The following is a 25,192-nucleotide window of genomic DNA, read 5'->3' as shown; positions in this document are numbered from 1 at the left end:
CCTGTGGCCCTCCAGCTGTTCCAAAACTACAACTCCCAGTATGCCTGGACATCCTACAGCTACTAGTGCAAGCTGGGAGTTGTAGTTTTGCAACAGCTGGAGGGCCGCAGGTTAAGCATCCCTGTCCTAGAGGCTCATTTTCATATATTAAAGCATCACTTTTCTCAGCAATGCGGGCACATATGACCATGGGGCCAACACAGATGCCTTCAGCTGCCAAGTGCACATGTAACAGGTCAGCCAGTGTCAGAGATACAAAACTGCTGACAGATGGGCTTTAAGCCTTTGCGAAATTTGTAACATTGCCCCCACATACCATATGTCATTTATAATACTGGAGTCCTCTTATATGATAGATGGGCCTTAGGGCCACTTAGGCACCGTGTCCCATTGCAAATATCACCTAAGCAACCCTATAGCTATGCTCCTTGCTGCAGGTTTAGTGTCCTGATGAACTCGAGGACTTGAAAATGACCCCCAGTCTCTGACCCTGTATAAAGCTTACAGCAGTCACTTGTCAGTTCACACCTGCATTAACGAGAATCCACCCACTAGGCACGGGCTGTAGCTAGCCACACTTTCCAGGAAGTCGAAAAAGAATTCAAAACCATCAGACGCATTTCTCGGACTTGGTCTTTATCTTACGAGTAATGAAGTCTTTGCTTCTAACGGTGATCATCCTGCATCTTCTGTTTTCCCGGGCTACAGGTAAGGACTGAGGCCGAGGGGCTGGTAAGACAGATCTTATTACCTGTTTCAGGGAAACATAGAAGAATGATGGCAGAAGAAGACCACGTGGTCCATCTAGGCTCACCTTAAATAATTGCCTTTTTATTTTTTCTCTGCTTTTAAAACAGATAGTGAGTGATACATCCTAAAATAGTTTTTACTTTACATTTCCCATATTTCTACTTCATGTTTGGATCATTTTGTACATTACATTTTCTATTTTTGGGACTTTAGAAGGATTTTTCAGAAAATTTCCAAAACCCACTTTTTGAGGACCAGTTCAGGTCTGAAGTCACTTTGTGAGGCTTACATAATAGAAACCACCCATAAATTTTAGTCTACTTTCACACTCGCATTTTGTGCGGATCCGTCATGGTGTCCGTCCCCAAAGCAGAATGGAGACTAAACTGATGCATTCTGAGCGGATCCTTTTCCGTTCAGAATGTATTAGAATGCAAACTAATCCGTTTTGGACAGCTTGTGAGACCCCTGAACGGATCTCACAAACGGAAAGCCAAAATGTGTCACAACCAGACATCTGAGAAGCTCTGACAGATGCCTTTCAGAACCTCCCCCTTGAGCTCTCTGTTGTTTTGGTTTCAGTTTCTTATCTCGTTAGCCTGTCTCAGCTGTCTTGTACTTGGACTGATTGCATCCCTTTAAATTCCTCCCCTTAATGCAGTAGGGTGCGGTTTATACAAGTTCCTGGACTGTGTCTGCTTGCTTTCCTGGTTCCCTGCCGGCTACTAAGTTAAGTACTGTTTGTTTAGCTGTTATTTTCGGTTTGCTGGATCCCAGGTGACCCTGACTCCCTCCGTGTCTGGAGTAGGGAGCCGGTGGTCGTGTCCCCTCACTATTGTAGGGTGTTCAGGTGTTAGATAGTCGAGGTACGTGGCTATGCAACTGTCCACCTCTGGGATTGTTGCATAGGATAGCAGCCAGGGAAAGTGCCAGGTCTGATACAGGGGTCTCCCTCTTGGTTCCTTAGCTTTGGATCCAGTGAGTCTTATATGCATGTTGGATTGTCTTGTTTCCTGTACACTGTCCGTGACATTATAAACCGCCAAAACCGTCTCAAGCATGGATCCGGTTTCACTTTTGGCTGAACGCTTCCAGGGTCTCTCATTGGAGGTAGCTGATCTCCGTAAGACTCTTTCTCAGCTTCAAGTGACCGGTTCAGCGTGCGTTTATGGAGTTTGTTCTGAGCCTAAGATCTCGCTCCCGGATACGTTCTCCGGGGGTAGTGAGAATTTTGTGCGTTTTCGAGAGGCTTGCAAACTCCATTTTCGCCTTCTTCCCCATTCTTCGGGTGATGAAGAACGGAGGGTATGGATCATTATATCGCTGCTCAGGGGTAACGCTCAGTCTTGGGCCTTTTCGCTGCCGGAGGGGGCACGGCCCCTCCGTTCAGTGGATGAATTCTTTTTAGCCCTGGGTCAGATATATGATGATCCGGATCGTATTGCTCTGGCGGAGTCTAGACTACGTCTCCTATGCCAGGGTAAACAATCCGCAGAGATATACTGCTCAGAATTTCGGAGATGGGCAGCTGATACTGGTTGGAATGATGCTGCACTCCGAAGTCAATTCTGCCATGGTCTTTCAGAGGGATTGAAAGATGCATTTGCCTTTCATGAAAGACCTACCTCCTTGGACTATGCTATGTCCCAGGCCGTTCGTATTGACAGGCGTCTTAGAGAGAGAGGTGAGATCTCTCCTTCCTGTCATACTCAGTCCCAGGACAGTGCAGCGGTCCCATTCTGCGCGCAGGGGTCTCAGTCGCTGTCAGCCCCTTCTGAGCAGGAGCCCATGCAGCTGGGGTTGATTGCTTCTGACAATAGAAGATTCAGCCCGCATGGGAGGGTTTGTTTTTGTTGTGGAGGTATAAATCATTTGGCAAATATTTGTCCCTCTAGGAGATTCAGGCAGTTCTCTGGGAGTAATAAAGAAACAAAGAGGAAAAAATCTTTTAAAAATGTTCCGTCTGTTACTATTGGCAGGGTTGAGGCGGAAATTGAAGGTTTTCCGTTTGCTTGTAGTTCCCGTTTTGTCCTGCCTGCTAGGGTGGCGCTAGAGAGCAAGAGCATTTTTTGTGAGATTTTTGTGGATAGTGGAGCAGCGGTCAATCTCATTGATAATCAATTTGCAATAACTCATGGTTTCCAGGTGCGCACTTTGGGAAAGGATATTCCTGTTTTTGCCATTGATTCCGCTCCACTTTCTCAGAAATCATTAAAGGGCATAGTTCACAATATTCGTTTGATTGTGAGTGATGCTCATGTTGAGGATGTGTCATGTTTCGTTCTTAGCGGTTTGCCTGCTCCTCTGGTGTTGGGGCTACCCTGGCTTACTAAACATAATCCCACCATTGATTGGCAAGCGAGGCAAATAAATGGTTGGAGTGACTTTTGCAGAGAGAATTGCCTCACGACATCTGTTTCTGAGGTTGCTACTAAGACGGTACCATCTTTTCTCTCTGAATTTTCTGATGTCTTCTCTGAGATTGGAGTCCAGGATTTGCCCCCGCACAGGGAGTACGATTGCCCTATTAATCTCATTCCAGGCGCCAAGCTGCCTAAATCTCGTTTATACAATCTTTCCCAACCTGAAAGGGTCGCTATGCGTGCTTATATCTCTGAGAGTCTGAGAAAGGGACACATACGACCCTTGAAGTCACCTGTTGCCGCTGGGTTTTTCTTTGTTAAGAAAAAAGATGGTTCTTTGAGACCTTGTCTGGATTTCAGGGAGCTGAACAGTATCACTATTCGTGACCCTTATCCGCTCCCTCTGATCCCGGACCTGTTTAACCAGGTTGTTGGGGCTAAAGTTTTTTCCAAATTAGATTTAAGAGGGGCATACAACCTGGTCAGGGTCAGAGAAGGAGACAAATGGAAGACGGTCTTCAACACCCCTGAGGGCCATTTTGAGAATTTGGTTATGCCTTTTGGTTTGATGAATGCCCCAGCCGTTTTTCAGCATTTCGTGAACAGCATTTTTTATCATTTGATGGGAAAATTTGTATTAGTGTATTTGGATGACATTTTGATTTTTTCTCCTGATTTCAAAACTCATAAGGAACATTTACGTCAGGTCTTGCTCATCCTGCGGGAGAATAAATTATATGCGAAACTGGAAAAATGTGTGTTTGCGGTTCCAGAAATTCAATTTCTGGGATTTCTTCTCTCCGCTTCTGGTTTTCGCATGGACCCCGAGAAGGTCCGCGCTGTGCTTGAGTGGGAGCTTCCTGAGAATCAGAAGGCACTGATGCGTTTTTTGGGCTTTGCCAATTATTACAGGAAGTTCATTTTGAATTATTCCTCTATTGTTAAACCACTCACTGATATGACCAGAAAGGGGGTAGATTTTTCCTCTTGGTCGGTAGAGGCGCGTAAGGCTTTCTCTAATATCAAGGAGAGTTTTGCTTCCGCTCCCATCTTGGTGCAACCCAATATTTCTTTACCCTTCATAGTTGAGGTTGATGCTTCTGAGGTGGGTGTGGGGGCGGTCTTGTCTCAGGGTTCCTCTCCTGCCAAATGGCGACCGTGTGCCTTTTTCTCGAAAAAACTCTCCTCCGCAGAGAGAAATTACGATGTGGGAGATAGGGAATTGTTGGCCATCAAGTTGGCTTTTGAGGAATGGCGCCATTGGCTGGAGGGAGCCAGACACCCTATTACCGTGTTTACTGACCATAAAAATCTGGCCTACTTGGAGTCAGCCAAGCGTCTGAACCCGAGACAGGCCAGATGGTCTTTGTTCTTTTCAAGATTTAATTTTGTTGTCACGTTCCGCCCTGGGGTTAAGAATGTGAAGGCAGATGCCCTGTCACGTTGTTTTCCGGGAGGCGGGAATTTTGAAGACCCGCGTCCCATTTTGGCCGAAGGTGTGGTGGTCTCTGCTCTTTTTTCTGAATTGGAGGCAGAGGTGCAGGCAGCCCAGTCAGAGGCTCCTGATCTTTGTCCTCCTGGGAGGTTGTTTGTGCCTCTCGCTTTAAGACACAAGGTTTTTAAGGAACACCACGATACGGTCCTTGCTGGGCACCCGGGGGCTAGAGCCACAGTGGATCTCATCGCTCGGAGATTCTGGTGGCCTGCGCTTCGTAAGTCGGTTGAGGGTTTTGTGGCAGCTTGCGAGACTTGCGCTCGTGCCAAGGTCCCTCATTCACGGCCGTCAGGTCCTCTCCTTCCCCTACCCATTCCTTCCCGTCCTTGGACACATCTGTCCATGGACTTCATAACGGACCTGCCTCGTTCCTCGGGGAAGACTGTGATTCTGGTGGTGGTGGACCGTTTTAGCAAAATGGTCCATTTCATCCCTTTTCCTGGTTTGCCCAATGCTAAGACCCTGGCACAGGCATTTATTGATCACATTGTCAAATTGCACGGTATTCCCTCAGACATAGTCTCTGATAGGGGCACGCAGTTTGTTTCCAGATTCTGGAAGGCTTTCTGTTCTCGCTTGGGGGTTCGGTTGTCATTCTCTTCTGCTTTCCATCCGCAGTCGAATGGCCAGACAGAGCGCGTCAATCAGAATCTGGAGACATATCTGCGCTGTTTTGTGGCGGAGAATCAGGAGGATTGGTGTTCTTTTTTGTCCCTTGCTGAGTTTGCCTTAAATAACCGTCGTCAGGAGTCCTCTGATAAGTCACCATTTTTTGGTGCATGTGGGTTTCATCCGCAGTTTGGGACTTTCTCGGGAGAGGGGTCTTCTGGTTTACCTGATGAGGACAGATTCTCCTCGTCTTTGTCATCTATTTGGCAAAAGATTCAGGATAATCTAAAGAGCATGAGTGAGAGATATAAGCGTGTGGCAGATAAGAGACGTGTGCTTGGTCCGGACCTGAATGTTGGTGATCTGGTGTGGTTGTCTACCAAGAATATCAAATTGAAGGTTCCCTCCTGGAAGTTGGGTCCTAGGTTTATTGGGCCTTACAAAATCCTGTCTGTCATCAATCCTGTTGCCTACCGTCTTGATCTTCCTCAGACTTGGAAGATCCATAATGTTTTTCATAAGTCCTTATTGAAACCTTATGTTCAACCCATTGTACCCTCGCCTTTGCCTCCTCCTCCGATTATGGTTGATGGGAATCTTGAATTTCAGGTCTCTAGGATTGTGGATTCTCGTCTTGTCCGCGGTTCTCTCCAGTACCTTGTTCATTGGAAGGGTTATGGTCCTGAGGAGAGGATGTGGGTCCCAGTCACGGACATTAAGGCCTCTCGTCTCATCAGGGCTTTCCATAGGTCCCATCCTGAGAAGGTGGGCTCTGAGTGTCCGGAGTCCACTCGTAGAGGGAGGGGTACTGTCACAACCAGACATCTGAGAAGCTCTGACAGATGCCTTTCAGAACCTCCCCCTTGAGCTCTCTGTTGTTTTGGTTTCAGTTTCTTATCTCGTTAGCCTGTCTCAGCTGTCTTGTACTTGGACTGATTGCATCCCTTTAAATTCCTCCCCTTAATGCAGTAGGGTGCGGTTTATACAAGTTCCTGGAGTGTCTGCTTGCTTTCCTGGTTCCCTGCCGGCTACTAAGTTAAGTACTGTTTGTTTAGCTGTTATTTTCGGTTTGCTGGATCCCAGGTGACCCTGACTCCCTCCGTGTCTGGAGTAGGGAGCCGGTGGTCGTGTCCCCTCACTATTGTAGGGTGTTCAGGTGTTAGATAGTCGAGGTACGTGGCTATGCAACTGTCCACCTCTGGGATTGTTGCATAGGATAGCAGCCAGGGAAAGTGCCAGGTCTGATACAGGGGTCTCCCTCTTGGTTCCTTAGCTTTGGATCCAGTGAGTCTTATATGCATGTTGGATTGTCTTGTTTCCTGTACACTGTCCGTGACAAAATGTGAGTATGAATATAGACTTAGAAACTACACCCCTCAAGGTGTTGAAAACTGATTTTACAAACTTTCTTAACCCTTTAGGTGTTCCACAAGAATTAAAGGAAAATGTAGATGAAATTTCAGAATTTCACTCTTTTGGCAGATTTTCCATTTCAATAAATTTTTCCATTTCAATCAATGTTTTCCAAATAAGGGTTTACAGACAAACAAAACTCAAGATTTATTGCCCTGATTCAGTATTTTACAGAAACACCCCATATGTGGTCATAAACTGCTATACGGGCACACGACAGGGTGCAGAAGGAAAGGAACGCCATATGGTTTTTGGAGGGCAGATTTCACTGGGATAATTTTGAGTTGCCATGTCACATTTGAAGACCCCCTGATGCAACCCTAGAGTAGAAACTCCCCAAAAATGTACCCCATTTTGGAAAATACACCCCTCAAGTGTAAGACACTCCTGTTCTGCGATCCACTGGGGCCCCCAGGGGTCCTCGGCCTGCGGGGGACCCCATTGGAGTAGCAGGACAGGTCACGCATGTGCCTGGGGAGTCTTCGGTTCCAACTCCTTTTTACAGGCATACACCGGAGCGGAAGACCGCCGGGGTCTCGGAGGCAGGTTGACCGGACTGAAGAATAAACATATGGCACTTTGTGATTGGCTAGCAGGTACTTAAAAGGTGATCTCCCTGGCTGGTCAGTGCCCACTGTTGTTTTGACAACCTGGGTGTATGTTGCAGTTCATATTCTCCCAGACTTACCTGTGCATGACCTCTGCCTTCCTCGATTTATTTCTAGAGACTGCCTCTGGATACCTCATTTTTGCTGAACAGTTTGTCTCGTGTATGACCTTGGATCTGACCCTGGAAATCCTGACCTCTCATCCCTAGGTACCACGTTACACAAAATAATACTGCGCATAAGAACTTTGGCCTGGTCACTGGCTGTCCCCTTGGTGTTTCCCTGCACAGGTTATTATTCGGGTTGGTTACCTGTATATGCTTACTGGTTTGGACTGTACTGCCATTTATTTAATAAATCCACTCTGTCTGGTTGCTTGGGGTTGTGCACCATTACATCAAGGTATTTAAAACTGATATTACAAACTTTGGTAACTCTTTAGGTGTTCCACAAAAATTTAAGGAAAATTTTGGCAGATTTACAATTTTAATCCATTTTTATTCCGCTAACAAAGCTAGGGTTAACAGACAAAAAAATTCTATATTTATTACCCTGATTCTGTAGTTTACAGAAACACCCCATATGTGGTCGTAAACTTCTGTACGGGCACACGGCAGGGCGCAGAAGGAAAGGAACGCAGCATGCTGTGGTATTATCTCGGTCCTGAAAAGTCAAAAAGACTGAACTGAAGACGCGGAACTGCTTGGCGGATCACGCTGCCGCAAGTGTTAAAGTAGCCTTATCAGGATCCTTAAAGTCTGAAAAATGCCTGATCAGTCAGAGAAATGCATTGCAACACAGGACCCGTTTTTCCAGTGTCATCCGGCAAAACGTATCCGGTATTTTTTTACTCCACATTTTTAAAGGTCTGCGCATGCGCAGACCGGAATACTGGATCCGTCAATGCAGCAATTTGAATGCCGGATCCGGCACTAATACATTCCTATGGAAAAAAATGCCGGATCCGGCATTCAAGTAAGTGTTTAGTCTTTTTGGCCGGAGATAAAACCGCAGCATGCTGCGGTATTATCTCCGTCCTGAAAAGTCAAAAAGACTGAACTGAAGACATCCTGATGCATCTTGAACGGATTGCTTTCCATTCAGAATGCATTAGGATAAAACTGATCAGTTCTTTTCCGGTATAAAGCCCCTAGGACAGAACTCTATGCCAGAAAAGAAAAACGCTAGTGTGAAAGTACCCTAAAACCGCAGCATGCTGTGGTATTATCTCCGTCCTGAAAAGTCAAAAAGACTGAACTGAAGACATCCTGATGCATCTTGAACGGATTGCTCTCCATTCAGAATGCATTAGGATAAAACTGATCAGTTCTTTTCCGGTATAAAGCCCCTAGGACAGAACTCTATGCCAGAAAAGAAAAACGCTAGTGTGAAAGTACCCTAAGTCAATGGGTGTTGGAGCAGTTTCTTTCATGTCTGAAAAAAAACTGGATCCGCACCATTGACTTACATGGTTTTTGGTGCCGGATCCAGCTTCTTCAGTTTTTCATGCCGAACAAAAAAAACACACTGCTTGCAGCGGTTTTGTGTCAGTCATGGGAACGGAATGCATTCTAGTGCACTATGTTTCGCTTTGTTCAGTTTTGACCCCCATTGACAATAAATGGGGACAAAACTGAAGCGTTGTGCTGCGGTTTTGATCTCAAAACCGGACAGCATAACACAGATGTGAAAGTAGGCTTTTTCTGTTGGGAAGACAGACAACTTAGGCCTCTTTCACACGGGTTTTCTGTCTAGATCTATGCATGTACTGAACGCATAGCATGCGGACTGTATGCTGACCCATTCATTTCATTGGGCACATTGCTTATCACTGACCATATCTGCATTTAGGAAAAATTGCAGCATGTTCAGTATTGAGCATTTTTTCCCAGCCCAGGCCCGATAGAAATGAATGGGGCTAGTGTGAGAAACGGATCGCATGCGGACGCAGTACATTTTTCACTGACGGTTGCTGGAAGATGTAGATTGTTATTTGCAGACAAAACCCATTCAAGTTTGACGCAAAACCATTCGTTTTTCCCTGAACAGGCCCTGACTCATCCCGTATCGTTTGTGTGAAATAAACATCTTATTACAATGTGCAATTATGTGAACGGTCAATACAGAGATCTTTCTAATGACCATGACAGGAGGACATCTTCTTCGTCTAGAGGAAAGATGGTTACACCATAGGATTCCATACTTTAAGAACTGTGAAACTATGGAGCTCTCTGCCAGAGCAGATTGTTTAATATCATCATAGGTACTAGATTTCTAGAGATGGGACGTTGATCCAGGGATTTATTCAATTTGGAGCCAGGAAGGAATTTTTCCTCTAATATGGGGTAATTGGTATCCAACTCATAGAGACTTTTCCCTTCCTCTGGATCAACACAATAGAAGGACATGTTACACTAGATGGACCTGTGTCTTTTTTTTCCACCTTACTTTGTGACCATGTAATTATATCTCATGGGCATGAAGAGTTGACCAACATTTTATAAACTAAGAACATATTTCTTTTTACTTTTTATTTGTCATTTGAGCAGGTGGGAAAATTCAGAATATGGAGAAGTACCCAGGCTACATCCTCACTCAATCTGGGGACAACGTGAACATCAACTGCACCTTCAAGATTCCCCGGACTCCATTCACTCTGCACTGGACCTTAGACTGTGATGATTCAACACTTCTCAAGGATCTCCCGTTGTACAAGGGCAGAGTGAATTTCAGTTCGGTAATACATCAAATGACCATTCAAAACGTGACAGAGCAAGATTCGAGAATGTACTGTTTCCATGTGAAGACGTCTGATGGTGAAATACAAGCTGGAAGAGGGATAAAGTTGCAAGTGACAAATAAGTTAGAAGGTGAGTCCCCAACCTACCTTTAACAGGGCCCCCTTCCTTTCATGTCCATGATTTTCGTCTCATCTTGTTAGCATATGTTCTTTTAGGCCCCCTAAAGCTCCAGGGTCTGGGTGCAAATGTTCTTTCTGAACTCTCGATATCTGGACCCTTGATAGTCAGCCATTTTAGAAGCTATGATGAGTTACCATTACTTAGCCGGTCATGGATCTGCAAATATATAATGTTTTTTTTATTTTTATTATGTCTTCTTTCCGTAACAGTGATTTTGATATATGGGATGTATGGTGGCTGGAGGCGGGGTAGTTGTGATGTTTTTTTTAAAAAATTAATTGCAATAATTAATTAGTTTTTTTATTTTTACAGTTTGAGGGCCTAATAGGTTCATACAAGACTTTTGAGAGGGGGACCATACATTTAATTTTTTTGCTGATTTCTGCTGTAACTGGGGCTGACATATTAGCCCTAGTTATAGGGGGAATGCAGCCCCCAGAGAGGTTGCACAGCAGTATACTATGCTGTACAGTCTCACTGCAGAGCTGATCTGGGTCTGATAAGACCTAGCAGCTTACACAGCACCTGACCCCCAGTGATCACATGACCTCTGGGACCGAAAGCAGGAACTGGCATACATGCTTCTTGATCACTATACACAGCGCTAGTTCAGCCCTGTGTATAATGATCGGGAAGGCAGGAACAGTGGAAAACCACCTTCGCCTTCTCTATGGGGAGCAGACTTTAACAGCTGCATGATTAACGTGCTGACCGTCCAGACATTTAGGGTCCGGCCACATGACGACCCTGATCACGCAACACATTTGCAGCCATAGATCGTAGGGGCATTGCAGTGTATTGGTGATGAATAGGGTTGCAGTACAACTCACATGTATTCTGCGACCCTGACATGTGAATTGCAAAAAATCCAAGACTGCTGGATTTTTTTGTAATTCAAGGGTCACAGTCTCGGCACACCTGTAACTCATGCTGAAACCCAATTTATAGCTTTGGGATCACTGCTACACTACGATGCACCTGCGATCCATGGCCGCCACTAGTGTCGCCATGTAGCCGCGCTCTTGTCTTCTATAAGTGGTCGGTAACTGGTAAACAACGTGAAAATAACATTACATCAGGTGTACTTACTCGGGGGTGCACTTGAAAAGAACCCCCCCCCCCCCTCAAACCTAACCTCTCTCCTCCTAACACTACATTCAGCACTACAGAACATACAAGGTAATACAGCACCACTTACCTCTTACATCTAGTGATATCTCCTCTATTGTAGATGTTCTCTTTCCTCATCTTCTCCATTCACTCCAGACCGTCATGATGATTTCTCTCTGCAGAGTTTGACGAACATCTTAGTTTACTATTTTTCCATCATCCTCCCACCTTCTGAATACCCCATTCTGCCAACCCCAATATTGTGCCAGCTGTGCTCCCCAATACTATACTGCAGAAAGTCTACCAGAAAATACTAGTACCACGCAGATAGTGCCCCCCTCAATAATTATTAACATGCAGTGCCCCAAAACATAACTGCAGCTAGAAAATTGTGTCCCTGGCATTAATCGTGTAAAAATAATGTCCCCCATAAATAATGCCCCCCAAAGTGGAACTAATTATCTGCCCGAGTGTGCTTAGTAGTAATAGTGCCCCCAAGAGTATTAATGTCCCCACTGTGCCCAGACGTAATAATGCTCCCACAGTGCCCATACTAGTAATCATGTTCCCCATAGTCCCCCGGTAGTAGTAAAGCCCACCATAATGCCCCCCCCAGTAGTAATAATTCTCTTCTTATAATGTGTGCCAGTACAAAAAATGCCTCCTTATAATGTGCGTCAGAACAAAATAATGCCCTTTATAATGTGTGCCAGTACAAAAAATGACCCCATAATGTGTGCCAGTACAAAAAATACCTCCTGTTAGTGCACCAGTTGAGCTAATGTCCCCATAGTGCCCCCCATAATGTGTGCCAGTATAAAATACCCCTATCCAGGGGCGTAGCTAATGGCTCATGGGCCCTGGTGCAAGAGTTCAGCTGGAAGCCCCTCTTCCCTTAGTGCTTTGTGGCCAGGGGCAGGAAACACAAGGCCTTCGTGCTACCCGAGGCAAAAATTGAAGCGGCACCCCCTTGAGCCAGAGGTGTAACTTGACCAGCATGCACTTTCTATAATACTGGTGTCTTCTTATGCACCACAAGGGTCTTTCGGCCCCCTCAGGCTCCTGGGCCCAGTAGCGACTGCTACCTCTGCACCCCCTATAGCTACGCCCCTGATAGTGCCCCCAGTAGATGCTCCCATAGTGCTCCTCTCGCCTCTTTCCCCAATATGTGTGCTAGTATAAAATACTCCTATATAGTACCCCCAGTAGATGCCCCCATAGTGCTCCTCTCACCTTCCCCATATTGACCAAACAGCATGGTGCCAAAATAATAAAATAAACATTAATACTTGCCAGCGATGCAGTGCAGGCCCCTTCTGGCCTGTGTCCTGCCATGTATGCTGCCTGGCTCAGGCGGCACATTGATGATGATGTCATCACGCCACCTGCGCCGGCCTCTTATAGGCTACATTAGGCACTAGGTCTGAAGTCTATCAGAGGGAATGGGGAGGTAGACATCTCTCCCATGCCCCGCTGTAATATTCAACTGTATCACCGTCCTGAGGATGGTGATACAGTTGAATATAGAGAGATGAGTGCTTCCACAATGAAACGCTCATTTCCCTCGGCCTGACGCTGCTCTCCACTTATCTCCAGGGTTGCACCGCCTGAGGTGATCGCCTCACCTCACCTCATTAGCGGTGCAGCCCTGTACTTACTTTCAAGTGACTATACTAAATTAAACTTTGACATATACTTTATTATAGCCTAAAACAGTTCTGAACATGTATCTGATTTGTACTTAATTTTTAGATTCCTTAGGTCATCAGGGAACAGGACATGAAAAGTATATTCTCTACACCGTCATAGGGGCAGAAGCATTTGTTATAATAATCCTGATTGCTGTGGTTATTAAGTGGCGCCCCCGAGGTATGTATAAATGTATGTAAATCTTTCGATGAGGAAGTGAACGTTAGTGCACAGAATTTTTAGACAGCAAAATGTATAGAATGCCCAACAATGGAGAAGAGATATGGATCGCACATCCACATGTTGTGCATTGATATATTGCTTCTCGCCATAATTTGTAAATATCTCTATTGAGGTACTTAGTGTACGTTTTGATCAAAATGCATTGGCCCATTCACCACGTCAAGGTGACCTCTATTGAGTGGGTCCCTACTCTAATTTGGAGAATGACACATGGTGACCATCGCCGCTGTAATACAACACCTGCAGGCAACGAGGTCAAGATACCCAACAATACCGCTGCTGTCAGGTTAAGCCACTTCTGCACTGGGCCTCATCATCCAACAGGTACAGTTGTCATGCAGCACTGCACAGTGTGAACAGATCATTTATCTCTGAAAGATCCACAGAGAGAAAGCCATAATGACTTTAGAGTACTCCAGGAAAAGGAAAAGGAGGAAGTAGAAGGTCCACAATATGCATGGCCGAGCACTGGAGTCAGTCAGTAAGGTATTTGCTGTTTACGGCTGATAGAGACTTTACTGCAGTGAGAGGGACATTGCTAATACATCCTTCACACTGTGACATGTTCGTGGCCAGCCATATCTTAATCACATACCCTTCAGCTAGGAATTACAGCCACCATTACAAGAATAATATTGACAGCCTTAGATTCTGCAGAGAGAGACTTGAGGAGATAGCGGAAAGGAGTACTACAACCCCCCATTTGGCCTACACCTAAACATTGCTATCTGGGAAGAGTTGCACTGTCAATTGTTTGGAACTGTGTTTTGATGTTAGATGTACTACAACTCTAATTCTGGGTTTTAGTAAAGAGAGATATTTATCTTCTACAACTGGCTTGGTTACTGGCTCCATCATCATACGCCGGCCACTGCACCCTACATCTCCTGCCTTGCACTCGTACCAAAGCCACAACACCATGGGCATCCCAACTACCATCAGGCAGGAGCCCAGGGGCCCCATCATCCTGGGCATGCCCCAAGCAGTGGCATGCCCAGGGGGGGTCCATCCCAGGTGCCGGCTCTCAGGGGGGTGGCAGAAGCAATGAGTGCTTCCATCAATACAGATGGAAGCACTCATTGCTGGAGCGCTGACGCCCACATACTGCGCGGGGCACGGGAGCGCATAGTTCCCTGTCCCGCCGCCGATCACCGCCATAGGCTTCAGGCCTTGTAGGCCTGAGGCCTATGCAGTAGTGAAATCTGGGTGCAGGCGTGCGTGATGACGTCATCACGCGCGCCTGTGCAGGGACACAGCAGCACAGTGAAGTGTGCGTGCCTTCCTTTCTTCTACAAGCGCAGGTGAGTATTTAGCTTTTGTTTGTTTTTTTTCTTTCTTTTTTATTTATTTTATGTGCCAACTTTGGGGGACATGTGGGGGGCACAAAGGAGGACATAAAATATTATGGTGGGATGCTGTGTGGGGGCAAACTATTATGGGAGGAATTACTATGTGGGGGGAAATTATTATGGGAGGGATTACTATGTGGGGGGAAAATTACTATATGGGGCAATGTGGGGGAAATTACTGTTTGTGGGGGGGGGGGGGGGGCGTTGTTACGTGGGGAAATTACTGTGGAGAGGCAGTTTAGGGGAAATTACAGTGTTGGGGGCAGTGTGGGAGAAATTACTATGTGGGAGGCAGGGTGGGGGAAACTACTGTGTGGGGGAAATTACTGTGTGTGGGGCATTGTTGGGGAAATTACTATGGGGGATTACGGGGGCAGCGTGGGGGGCGTTGTTATTGGGTTGGCACTGTAGGGGCAATTCTATTATTTCTGGGGACACTATACAGGGATTATTTCCTGGAGCACAATATAGGGTGTTATTATTACTGGGGCACTCTAGGGGACATTATAACTGCTGTGGACACTATAGGGACATTTGGGGTCATTTATCAAACTGGTGTAAAGTAGAACTGGCTTAGTTGCCCATAGAAGCCAATCAGATTCCACCCTTAATTTTTGACAGCTCTTTTGGAAATCCAGTTCTATATTACACCAGTTTGATAAATGCCCCCGATTACGTCTACTGGGGTCACTATTTTTTCAGCAGTATAGTACCTGGGGGCATTGGGGAGCACAGCAGGCACAGTATTGAGGGGGGCAGCAGGATGACACTGTGGGGACACCAGGAGGTTGATGGAAAAACTGAGAAATCTAACGTGTCTGTGTTACAAACTCTGTATAGACGAGATGCGGCTGGAAGAATTTGTCATGGCGGTCTAACGGAGAAGAAGAGGAAAGAGAAGGTCTACATGACAGGAGATGTCTCTGTATGTAAGAGGTATGTGGTCAAGTATTGGGGGCGGAGGGGGGGGGGGGGTGCCAGAGAAAGGACTGCCCGGGTGCCAAACACCCTAGGCACGCCACTGACCCGAGGGAAGAAAGGGTGCGTCCCCCTATCAGTACCCTTGCCCTAGTGAAAAGTAATAAAGCATTAAGGTCTTCCTTAGGAACCCAACATCTCTGTTTGGTACCAATAAGTTGTATTTCCTTGTAGTCTAGAATTGGACTCCCTTCATATTTAGCAGAGGATGCTTGGATGGAAATGGGAGAGGTCTTGACCTCAGTGAACAATTTGTTGATTCCCAGAGGGTCAAAAAGAGAAATGTGGAAGCAATTTGGAATCTGACGCATTTGTGGAAGTTTCAACTGAAAGTAGACAGGATTAATCTGTTCAAGGACTTGGAAAAGACGAATATCCAAATAATACTACCATACTGTGTCCAAATAATGCTATGTATTTCCCGCATGGAAGTGCCATTTAATGAAACAAATGGTCGTGGTCAGCCGCTGGCCAGTCCCACTGACTTCAGCCAATGGCCACATGAACAATTGGAGGCTGTGACCTGCATAATGCAGCTGGACTATTTGGCCTTGCCCTAAAAATTAAGTCCCTTTTGATCACATGCTTCACTCAGATTTCTCCTGAAGAGCTGGTCCTCGGGGGCAGATGACCATTTTGAGATCCACTACAAACAGCCAAATGCAGTAAGTTTGCTGTCAGGAACTCTGGGCAATTACATGGAGTTTAAATGGCCATAGTTGCCCGGTGTAATATTAGGAACGATTGCTTGAAAGGGGTTGTCTCATCTCAGCAAATGGAATTTATCATGTAGAGAAAGTCAATACAGAGCACTTACTAATGTATTGTGATTGTCCATATTGCCTCCTTTGCTGGTTTGATTCATTTTCCACCGCATTATACACTGCTAATTGTCAGGGGTTATGACCACGGCTGCAGAACAGATATGACGAGAGAGGCCAGCACATTTTCCTATGATTTGCAGGGTGGTCGTAACTCCTGGAAATTAGCAGTGTATAATGAGATGGAAAAATGAAATCCAGCCAGCAAAGGAGGCAACATGGTCAATCACAATACATTAGTAAGTGCCTTGTATTAACTTTCTCTACATACATGATAAATGCCATTTGCTGAAGTGAGACAACCCCTTTAATAGCGACATATCTTATACTGTACATGCAACCATTTGGTTCTATGCATAAAATGCATCGTATCAAGGATATCCGACTTAATGAGGGGGGCATGTTGCTTGCATAGAGGGTTGTTTATCTGCCATAGACTTGCACAGAGGGCTAGTGTGGCCTCCGCTCATGATAATAGGGGTGGGAGTCCGAGAGCTTTAATCGATCACCTATTCTATGGGTAAGTGGAAAAACTTCTACAAATGAGAGCTTCATCTTTGAACATTATTTTACAATTACTATGGTTGCCCCTGGAAACTGTCAGTATACATGTTGACAGACAGTCCCGCTACCTGCTTCTCTGATCTACAGCTTCGTGCTGCATTGCATTCTGGGAGAGCTGGTTTTGCAAAATCAGATTATTGATCAATGCCTTGTGTACATGCAGCCACCCGAGGAGAGGGGGAGAAGAGAGGATAGGAGCGATATTAGCAAGAATGGTGGTCATAGGTATTACTCACTCTGACACTCCCCTGGGCCATGCACTGATGCGAAGGGCGCAGTGTGTCAGTGCAGGCAATACTAACACCAGGTTAATACAGAGCGGTTCTTTTCAGAAGAATCCAGTTCAGGTACATTAGTCATAGTTCTCAGCATGCACTAACAAGCAGTTTTTACACAAATGCAGTTTTCCACAGGCCTCACAGGTTACACGACTGCAGTAATAATTAACAGGCTAAGATGGTTTGTTAAAGCAGTTTTCCTCAGACTGCACTTTTCCTAGCTGACTTAGGCACAAGCATCCAGATGAAGGGGTGTAACACTTCTATTTGACTTTGCAACCACGGGGTGGCCCCAACGTCAGACTAAGTTCTGCACCCTTTTATCTGGTTACTGTACTCACAATAAATGGTTCCACAATGTCCTCAGCAGGATGTGGATCTTTACCAACTTCCACATGGTCTTGTAAAGTATGTCCAGGCACCATAAGACTTAAATCTCCTGAGCAACTTCGCTGTGTAGCCTGCAAGCTTCTTTTAGACAAGTTATCTCCACAGAGCTTCTTCGCGCATCTCCTCCTGACACTGATATGCTCTCAGATATATCTTTTGCCCTTTTCTCCACTTTCTTCTACATGTTTACTGTTGTCTGGCTGGTTTGAGCCCAGGGCGTTGTCTCTCTGCATCTGATCACTTCACTGTCTAGACACAGAATGACTTCTAACCACTCCCTATGGGGAGGGTAGCGCAGCCCTCCTTAGCAACTGGTTGCTATGGCTTGTTACCCATTAACAGGAAAATGCATAAACATCTTAAAGTACATCTAGAACCTCTCTAGCAGTGTACCTCTGCCTTGCAGTGGGATGCTGCATACAGACTGCACTACGCTACATGTACTGTATATTGGTAAACTACTAATACTGTTGAATAATGCACTATATAATGAATGTTCTTATTCATTTCACAGGTTTATCAAGAACTGAAGATCAGGTGGGTGTATATTTAAATGAATGAATCACAGTGAGAATGTAATAAAACGAGTGATGGTAATATATTTGGGGCCATGTTCACAGAGTTACATAAGTGAATGTGGATGTGCTGTGCCGATGAATGGATTTGATTTGGGGCTACTTCGAAGGGCGATATACTGGCAGTTGTCTTCACCCTTTAACCCCTGTACAGTGAAATAGTCTCTGCTGCAGGGGAACCATCAGGCCGCCACCTCATGGAGTAGTTTCTGCTCAGTAGCTGCTGACTCACTGGGGTCAAGAGACACCAGTGTGGAGCACCAAGGGATCCGACAACACCATAGTCACAGACAAATGATCTGGGCACGCAGAGTTTGTAGAATTCTGGGAAACAGTCTGAGGGTCTGAGCAGGCAGCTCAGGATCAAAAAGAGGAACTAGCTGGTGCATAGTGATGCGGAAAAGAGTTAAGGGACAAGCAGAATTAGTACATAGGTAAATGGACAGAAATATTGTGCACATTTGCAGGAATGTAGCTTCTGGAACCTGTTGCCTAAGTACAATCTCAATGAAGAAGGTGCTCTAAATACTCCTAGCCCTTTAAGAGGTCAGAAGATGTGCACGCCCTAGGAGATGAGGCAGAAGGCAATAGACTGACAGGCCTAGCAGGAATATGAGGTGGCAACTGGACACCAATGGTCACAGACTGCCAGACTAGGAGTTAGCTGTGGCTGTGTGATCCGGCGGCTGTGTCCGTAGTGAGGAGGGAGATTCCGGTGGCCTTGGACTGCATCAACTTCATTTCTTTAAATTCTGACCTTGACTATAGCATCTAATCACAGAGCAGATTTAATTTATCAGAGTTTAAAGGGCTGTCCGCTATCTTTTGGTAAGAAGAAAAACCATAACAGATCACAGGCTGTCCCACAGGAACCTGCAATTTTCAAATGTAACCTGTTTGGGAAACCAGGGGTGGACTGGGAACTTAAAGTGGCCCTGGAAAAAAAATAAAAATGTGACACCATGTTGTAGGCGGGCCCAAATTGAAAGCAGGCGAGGCAACAGAAGAAGGTGGCGCAAACGATACCATAGTGCAGAACAAAACACTGCCATCTGTCAGTCCACAGTCTAGTGTAAACTCTGCTGTCTGTCAGTCCACAGTCTAGTGTAAACTCTGCTATCTGTCAGTCCACAGTCTAGTGTAATCTGTGCTATCTGTCAGGCCACGGTCTAGTGTATACATTGCTGCCTGTCAGTGCATGGTCTAGTGTAAACTCTGCTATCTGTCAGTTCACAGTCTAGTGTAAACTCTGCTATCTGTCAGTCCACAGTCTAGTGTAAACTCTGCTGTCTGTCAGTCCATAGTCTAGTGTAAACTCTGCTATCTGTCCACAGTCTAGTGTAAACACTGCCGTCTGTCAGTCCACAGTCTAGTGTATACATTGCTGCCTGTCAGTGCATGGTCTAGTGTAAACTCTGCTATTTGTCAGTGCATGGTCTAGTGTAAACTCTGCTATCTGTCAGTTCACAGTCTAGTGTAAACTCTGCTATCTGTCAGTCCACAGTCTAGTGTAAACTCTGCTATCTGTCAGTTCACAGTCTAGTGTAAACTCTGCTATCTGTCAGTCCACAGTCTAGTGTAAACTCTGCTATCTCTCCGTCCACAGTCTAGTGTAAACTCTGCTATCAGTCCACAGTCTAGTGTAAACTCTGCTATCAGTCCACAGTCTAGTGTAAACTCTGCTATCAGTCCACAGTCTAGTGTAAACTCTGCTATCTGTCAGTCCACAGTCTAGTGTAAACACTGCTATCTGCCAGTCCACAGTCTAGTGTAAACTCTGCTATCTGTCAGTCCACAGTCTAGTGTAGACTCTGCTATCTGTCAGTCTACAGTCTAGTGTAAACACTGCTGCCGGTCAGTCCACAGTCTAGTGTAAACACTGCTGCCGGTCAGTCCACAGTCTAGTGTAAACTCTGCTATCTGTCCACAGTCTAGTGTAAACACTGCTATCTGTCAGTCCACAGTCCAGTGTAAACTCTGCTATCTCTCCGTCCACAGTCTAGTGTAAACTCTGCTATCAGTCCACAGTCTAGTGTAAACTCTGCTATCTGTCAGTTCACAGTCTAGTGTAAACTCTGCTATCAGTCCACAGTCTAGTGTAAACTCTGCTATCTGTCAGTCCACAGTCTAGTGTAAACACTGCTATCTGCCAGTCCACAGTCTAGTGTAAACTCTGCTATCTGTCAGTCCACAGTCTAGTGTAGACTCTGCTATCTGTCAGTCTACAGTCTAGTGTAAACACTGCTGCCGGTCAGTCCACAGTCTAGTGTAAACACTGCTGCCGGTCAGTCCACAGTCTAGTGTAAACTCTGCTATCTGTCAGTCCACAGTCTAGTGTAATCTCTGCTATCTGTCAGTCCACAGTCTAGTGTAAACACTGCTATCTGTCAGTCCAGTCTAGTGTAAACTCTGCTATCTATCAGTCCACAGTCTAGTGTAAACTCTGCTGTCAGTTAACAGTCTAGTGTACACTCTGCTATCTGTTAGTCCACAATCTAGCATAAACACTGCTTGCTGTCACTCCACAGTCTAGTGTAAACTCTGCTATCTGTCAGTCCGCAGTCTAGTGTAAACTCTGCATCTGTCAGTCCACAGTCTAGTGTAAACACTGCTTGCTGTCAGTTCACAGTATAGTGTAAACACTGCCATCTGTCAGTCCACAGTTTAGTGTAAAAACTGCTGTCTGTCAGTCCACAGTCTAGTGCAAACACTGCCACCTGTTAGTCCACAGTCTAAGTCTAATAAAAATGCTGCTGCTTGTCAGTCCATAGTTCATTTTAAACACTGCCGGTGTTTAGTCCACTATCTATTGTAAACACTGCTGCTGTCAGTCAGTCCACAGCCTAGTGTAAACTCTGCTTCCTGTCAGTCCAATGTCTAGTGTAAACACTACTTCCTGTTAGCAAATTTAATTTTAAATGCTGTCATCTGTGAGTTCACAGTCTAGTGTAAATTCTGCTGTCTGTCAGTAAACAGTACACGCTGCTGTTTCTCAGTCCACAGTCTAGTATAAAAACAGTCCACAGTCTAATGTAAACACTGCTGTCTGTCAGTCCAAAGTCTAGTGTAAACGCTGCTGCCTGTCAGTCCACGGTTTAGTGAAAACGCTGCCGTGTCTAAGTCCACAGTCTAGTTTAAAAACTGCCGTCTGTCAGTCCACAGTAAACGCTGCCATCTGTCGGACTCAAGACTAGTGTAAACACTGCTGCCTGTCAGTCCAGAGTCTAGTGTAAACACTGCTGCCTGGTAGTCCACAGTCTAGTAAAAACGCTGCTGCTGGTCAGTCCATAGTTAATTTTAATCACTGGCACAGCTCAGTCCGCTATCTATTATAAACGCTGCTGTCAGTCAGTCTACAATCTAGTGTAAATTCTTCTGCTTGTCAGCTCGCAGTCTAGTGTAAACACTGCTGCTGCCAGTCATTCCACAGTCTACTGTAAATGCTGCAGCTGTCAGTTAGTCCACATTATAGTGTAAACGCTGCCACCTCCAGTAAGTACATCCAGTAATTACATCATCTAGTGTAAACACTGCTACCGCTAGTCAGTCCACAGTCTAGTTTAAATGCTGCGGCTGCTAGTCAGTCCACAATCTAGTGTAAACACAGCTGCCTGTCAGTCCATAGTCTGGTGTAAACACTGCTGCCTGTCAGTCCATAGTCTGGTGTAAACGCTGCAATCAATCAGTCCATGGTCTAGTTTAGCTGCCTTTTTTACTGGTTGTGGAGAATACTGGTTGTGGAGTACACATTATAGTGTAAACGCTGCTGTCAGTCCATAGTTTAGTGTAAACACTGCCACCTCCAGTAAGTACATCATCTAGTGTAAACACTGCTACCGATAGTCAGTCCACAGTCTAGTTTAAATGCTGAGGCCGCCAGTCAGTCCACAATCTAGTGTAAACACTGCTGCCTGTCAGTCCATAGTCTGGTGTAAACGTTGCAATCAATCAGTCCACAGTCTTGTGTAGCTGCCTTTTCTACTGGTTGTGGAGAAGGAAGAGATAACTCAGAAGATGTCACCTTCACCTCCTTTTCTCTTATGGTAGCAGGTCATGCTGCCGACTCCATTCCTCATGGTTTTTAAAGGGACCCTGTCATCTGGATTTTACTTACTGAGCTAATAACATCACCACATCAGTGTCACCGCCAGTTCTGTGAGAAGGTCTGGCAGACGTTCTTCTCTACCTCTTGTATGACGTTCTTTGTTTTGGTTTCACTTTGTCATCCCCTTTCCTTCTGCCAGGTGTCACATATTTAGACTAATCGTTTTCCTTTATATTCCCTCCCATACTGCTTCACTTTGCAGTTTATACTACTTCCTGGATGAAGTGTTCACTGCTGGAGGCTTCTGCTGCTGTTTGCTCAGATAAGTCTTTTCCTTTATTGTGTTTCCTTGCTGGCTTAATTCTAGGTGACCCAGACTCCGTCCGTATTAAGTGCAAGGAGTCGGTGGTCGTGTCCCCTCACTATTATAGGGTTTTCAGGTGTCACACAGTCTTAGGTACGTGGGCATGCAATCATCTACCATTGAGACCCTTGCATGTGCATAGTAGTCATGGAGAGCTTCGCTCGTCCCGGAAAGGAAGAGCAGATTGGTGCAACTTGCCAGGTGAGCAGAGGACGAAGGAGCAGGAGCGGCGAAGCTGGCGCATGCGCAATGACTGTGAGGCCGATGCCTGGACACTGCGCGGGCGCTGACATGTGTATGCAGGGCGCATGCGCGGGATTACAGGCGCTGCACAAACATTACGTTGGCGAAGAGTAGTGAATAAATTAGCAGTGGGGCCGTGCTGGGCTCCGAAGTAATGGGCGCGGCTGGGTTCCAACTGCCAGAGGGATGTCCCCTTGGGCTCCTTATTGAGGTACTTTGCATATTAATAAAACCGATTTTATAGACAAAATAAAAGACACAGGGCAGTAATACTAGTATATTTTAATGTAAATCGTGGAGACTGATGTTATTAGCTCAGTAAGTAAATTCCAGGTGACAGTGTCCCTTTAATATCAGCAGAAGGCAGTATCACTGTGTAATGCTGCCATCTAGTGGACACAGTAATTATCTCTTCTATAAAACCAGTAATAATTACAACTTTCTGATAATGATGCTCTGGGCCTCCCCCCCATCATCCCTCCATTCCCAGAGCTGTACTAGTTGCAGGTGAACTGCAATTTCAGCACCTGTTTGCTCCTATTTTGTGGCAGTCAACGCTCATTCAAGCACTGATATCTGCAGGTTCTGCACAAGCCTCAGCCTGAACCTGCACTTGAATTCTGGTGGAGGCTCCTTCTTCTTCCTTAGTGGTGGAGGTCTCGGAGTGCCGTACCTTTAATTTGACCCTGCTAGACACTTATGATTTATCTCTAGGATGAGAGGTCGGAAACTCTACCTATGGGGAAACAGTGTTCCGACCAGGGGTGCACGACCAATGAGGCCAGGTGAGGCGATCGCCTCAGGCAGCACCAGGTAGGGGCAAGACGGGGGCAGCGGAAGGGCCATGGGCGATGAGCGCTTTCATTGTGGCAAAGGGGTGAGGTTAAAAAATTGTTTCATTTTTCACCTCGGGCAGCAGAAAGGCTAGGTGCACCCCTGGGTCCGACCTCATAAGACAATCTAAACTGGGCGTCACGTCCTCTTTATAGCAGTCTATGGGAACCAGAGGAACGTCTGGGCTGAGATTTGGTCCCATAACTCTTTAAGCTCTCTTCATTGTAATCTATGGGAGTTCTCATTGTGTGTTGTTATAACTTTACAGGGTCTGCAGTCGCATCCTTCCGAGCTACAGTATGCCGAGATCTGCAAGAACAGTTCTCATCAAGCAATCAGGACCGAGAATCAATGTGCAGGAAGTCACCTACTCCGCCGTCAAGTTTAATAAACAAGAAACAGGAATATGAATTATATTTAGACATTCCGGGAAAAGATAATACACTGTGTTATGCCTAACACCGGATGAAAAAGGGAGGTGCATGACACAGGGGTAGAAGAAAACCAGAGAATCTGTGTCATGCTCCGCCCCCTTAGTGCCTGCAATAGACATAACACAGCGTATTAGCTTATCCTGGAATATCCCCTTTATGTGCATGCTGTAAGTTTCATCTATCAATGTGTCATGTCAAATGTTAATGTATTTCATGCACTGCATGTCCCCTCGGCTGTATGTGGAGAGGGTGGTCTCTGGTTACTATTGCTGGGCTTGCGCTGGCACCAGGGTAGTTTGTAGTGTTATATGAAAATATTACAAGTGATTGTCTAGGATTATACATATATTATATATGGGTATGTGTGCTGCATAGCTGACATATACACTCACCTAAAGAATTATTAGGAACACCTGTTCTATTTCTCTCTAATGCGATTATCTAGTCAACCAATCACATGGCAGTTGCTTCAATGCATGTAGGGTTGTGGTCCTGGTCAAGACAATCTCCTGAACTCCAAACTGAATGTCAGAATGGGAAAGAAAGGTGATTTAAGCAATTTTGAGCGTGGCATGGTTGTTGGTGCCAGACGGGCCGGTCTGAGTATTTCACAATCTGCTCAGTTACTGGGATTTTCACGCACAACCATTTCTAGGGTTTACAAAGAATGGTGTGAAAAGGGAAAAACATCCAGTATGCGGCAGTCCTGTGGGCGAGAATGCCTTGTTGATGCTAGAGGTCAGAGGAGAATGGGCCGACTGATTCAAGCTGATAGAATAGCAACGTTGACTGAAATAACCACTCGTTACAACCGAGGTATGCAGCAAAGCAATTGTGAAGCCACAACACACACAACCTTGAGGCGGATGGGCTATAACAGCAGAAGACCCCACCGGGTACCACTCATCTCCACTACAAATAGGAAAAAGAGGCTACAATTTGCACGAGCTCACCAAAATTGGACTGTTGAAGACTGGAAAAATGGTTTCTTGAACATGACAATGAGTTCACTGTACTAAAATGGCCCCCACAGTCACCAGATCTCAACCCAATAGAGCATCTTTGGGATGTGGTGGAACAGGAGCTTCGTGCCCTGGATGTGCATCCCTCAAATCT

General features: G+C 45.7%; 1 protein-coding gene across 2 annotated transcripts; it reads left to right on the top strand.

Annotated features, from left to right (window-relative positions):
* The first annotated feature begins 600 nt into the window (after nucleotides 1–600).
* LOC122919673 lies at nucleotides 601–24,571 on the top strand. Of its 2 annotated transcripts, none has more exons than XM_044268835.1 (5): nucleotides 601–708; nucleotides 9,788–10,108; nucleotides 13,022–13,138; nucleotides 18,096–18,118; nucleotides 23,911–24,571. In XM_044268835.1, exons 1-5 carry the CDS (start codon nucleotides 651–653, stop codon nucleotides 24,028–24,030), a joined length of 639 nt encoding a protein of 212 aa, XP_044124770.1. In that variant the 5' UTR covers nucleotides 601–650; the 3' UTR covers nucleotides 24,031–24,571. The 2 variants fall into 2 exon arrangements, with proteins under 2 accessions (XP_044124770.1, XP_044124771.1); XM_044268836.1 differs by lacking the exon at nucleotides 601–708 and adding an exon at nucleotides 6,933–7,528.
* The last annotated feature ends 621 nt before the right edge of the window (nucleotides 24,572–25,192 follow it).

Source organism: Bufo gargarizans, chromosome 9 (genome assembly GCF_014858855.1).
Source record: "Bufo gargarizans isolate SCDJY-AF-19 chromosome 9, ASM1485885v1, whole genome shotgun sequence".
NCBI lineage: Eukaryota > Metazoa > Chordata > Amphibia > Anura > Bufonidae > Bufo > Bufo gargarizans.
Note: the sequence above shows the minus strand (reverse complement) of the source record. Positions and strands in the feature narration are given on the sequence as shown.

Coding starts and splice junctions, on each gene's coding strand:
- LOC122919673 (XM_044268835.1), top strand. CDS start 651: ATGAAGTCTTTGCTTCTAACGGTGATCATCCTGCATCTTCTGTTTTCC. Junction 709..9,787: donor TCTGTTTTCCCGGGCTACAG/GTAAGGACTGAG, acceptor TCATTTGAGCAG/GTGGGAAAATTCAGAATATG. Junction 18,119..23,910: donor TATCAAGAACTGAAGATCAG/GTGGGTGTATAT, acceptor ATAACTTTACAG/GGTCTGCAGTCGCATCCTTC.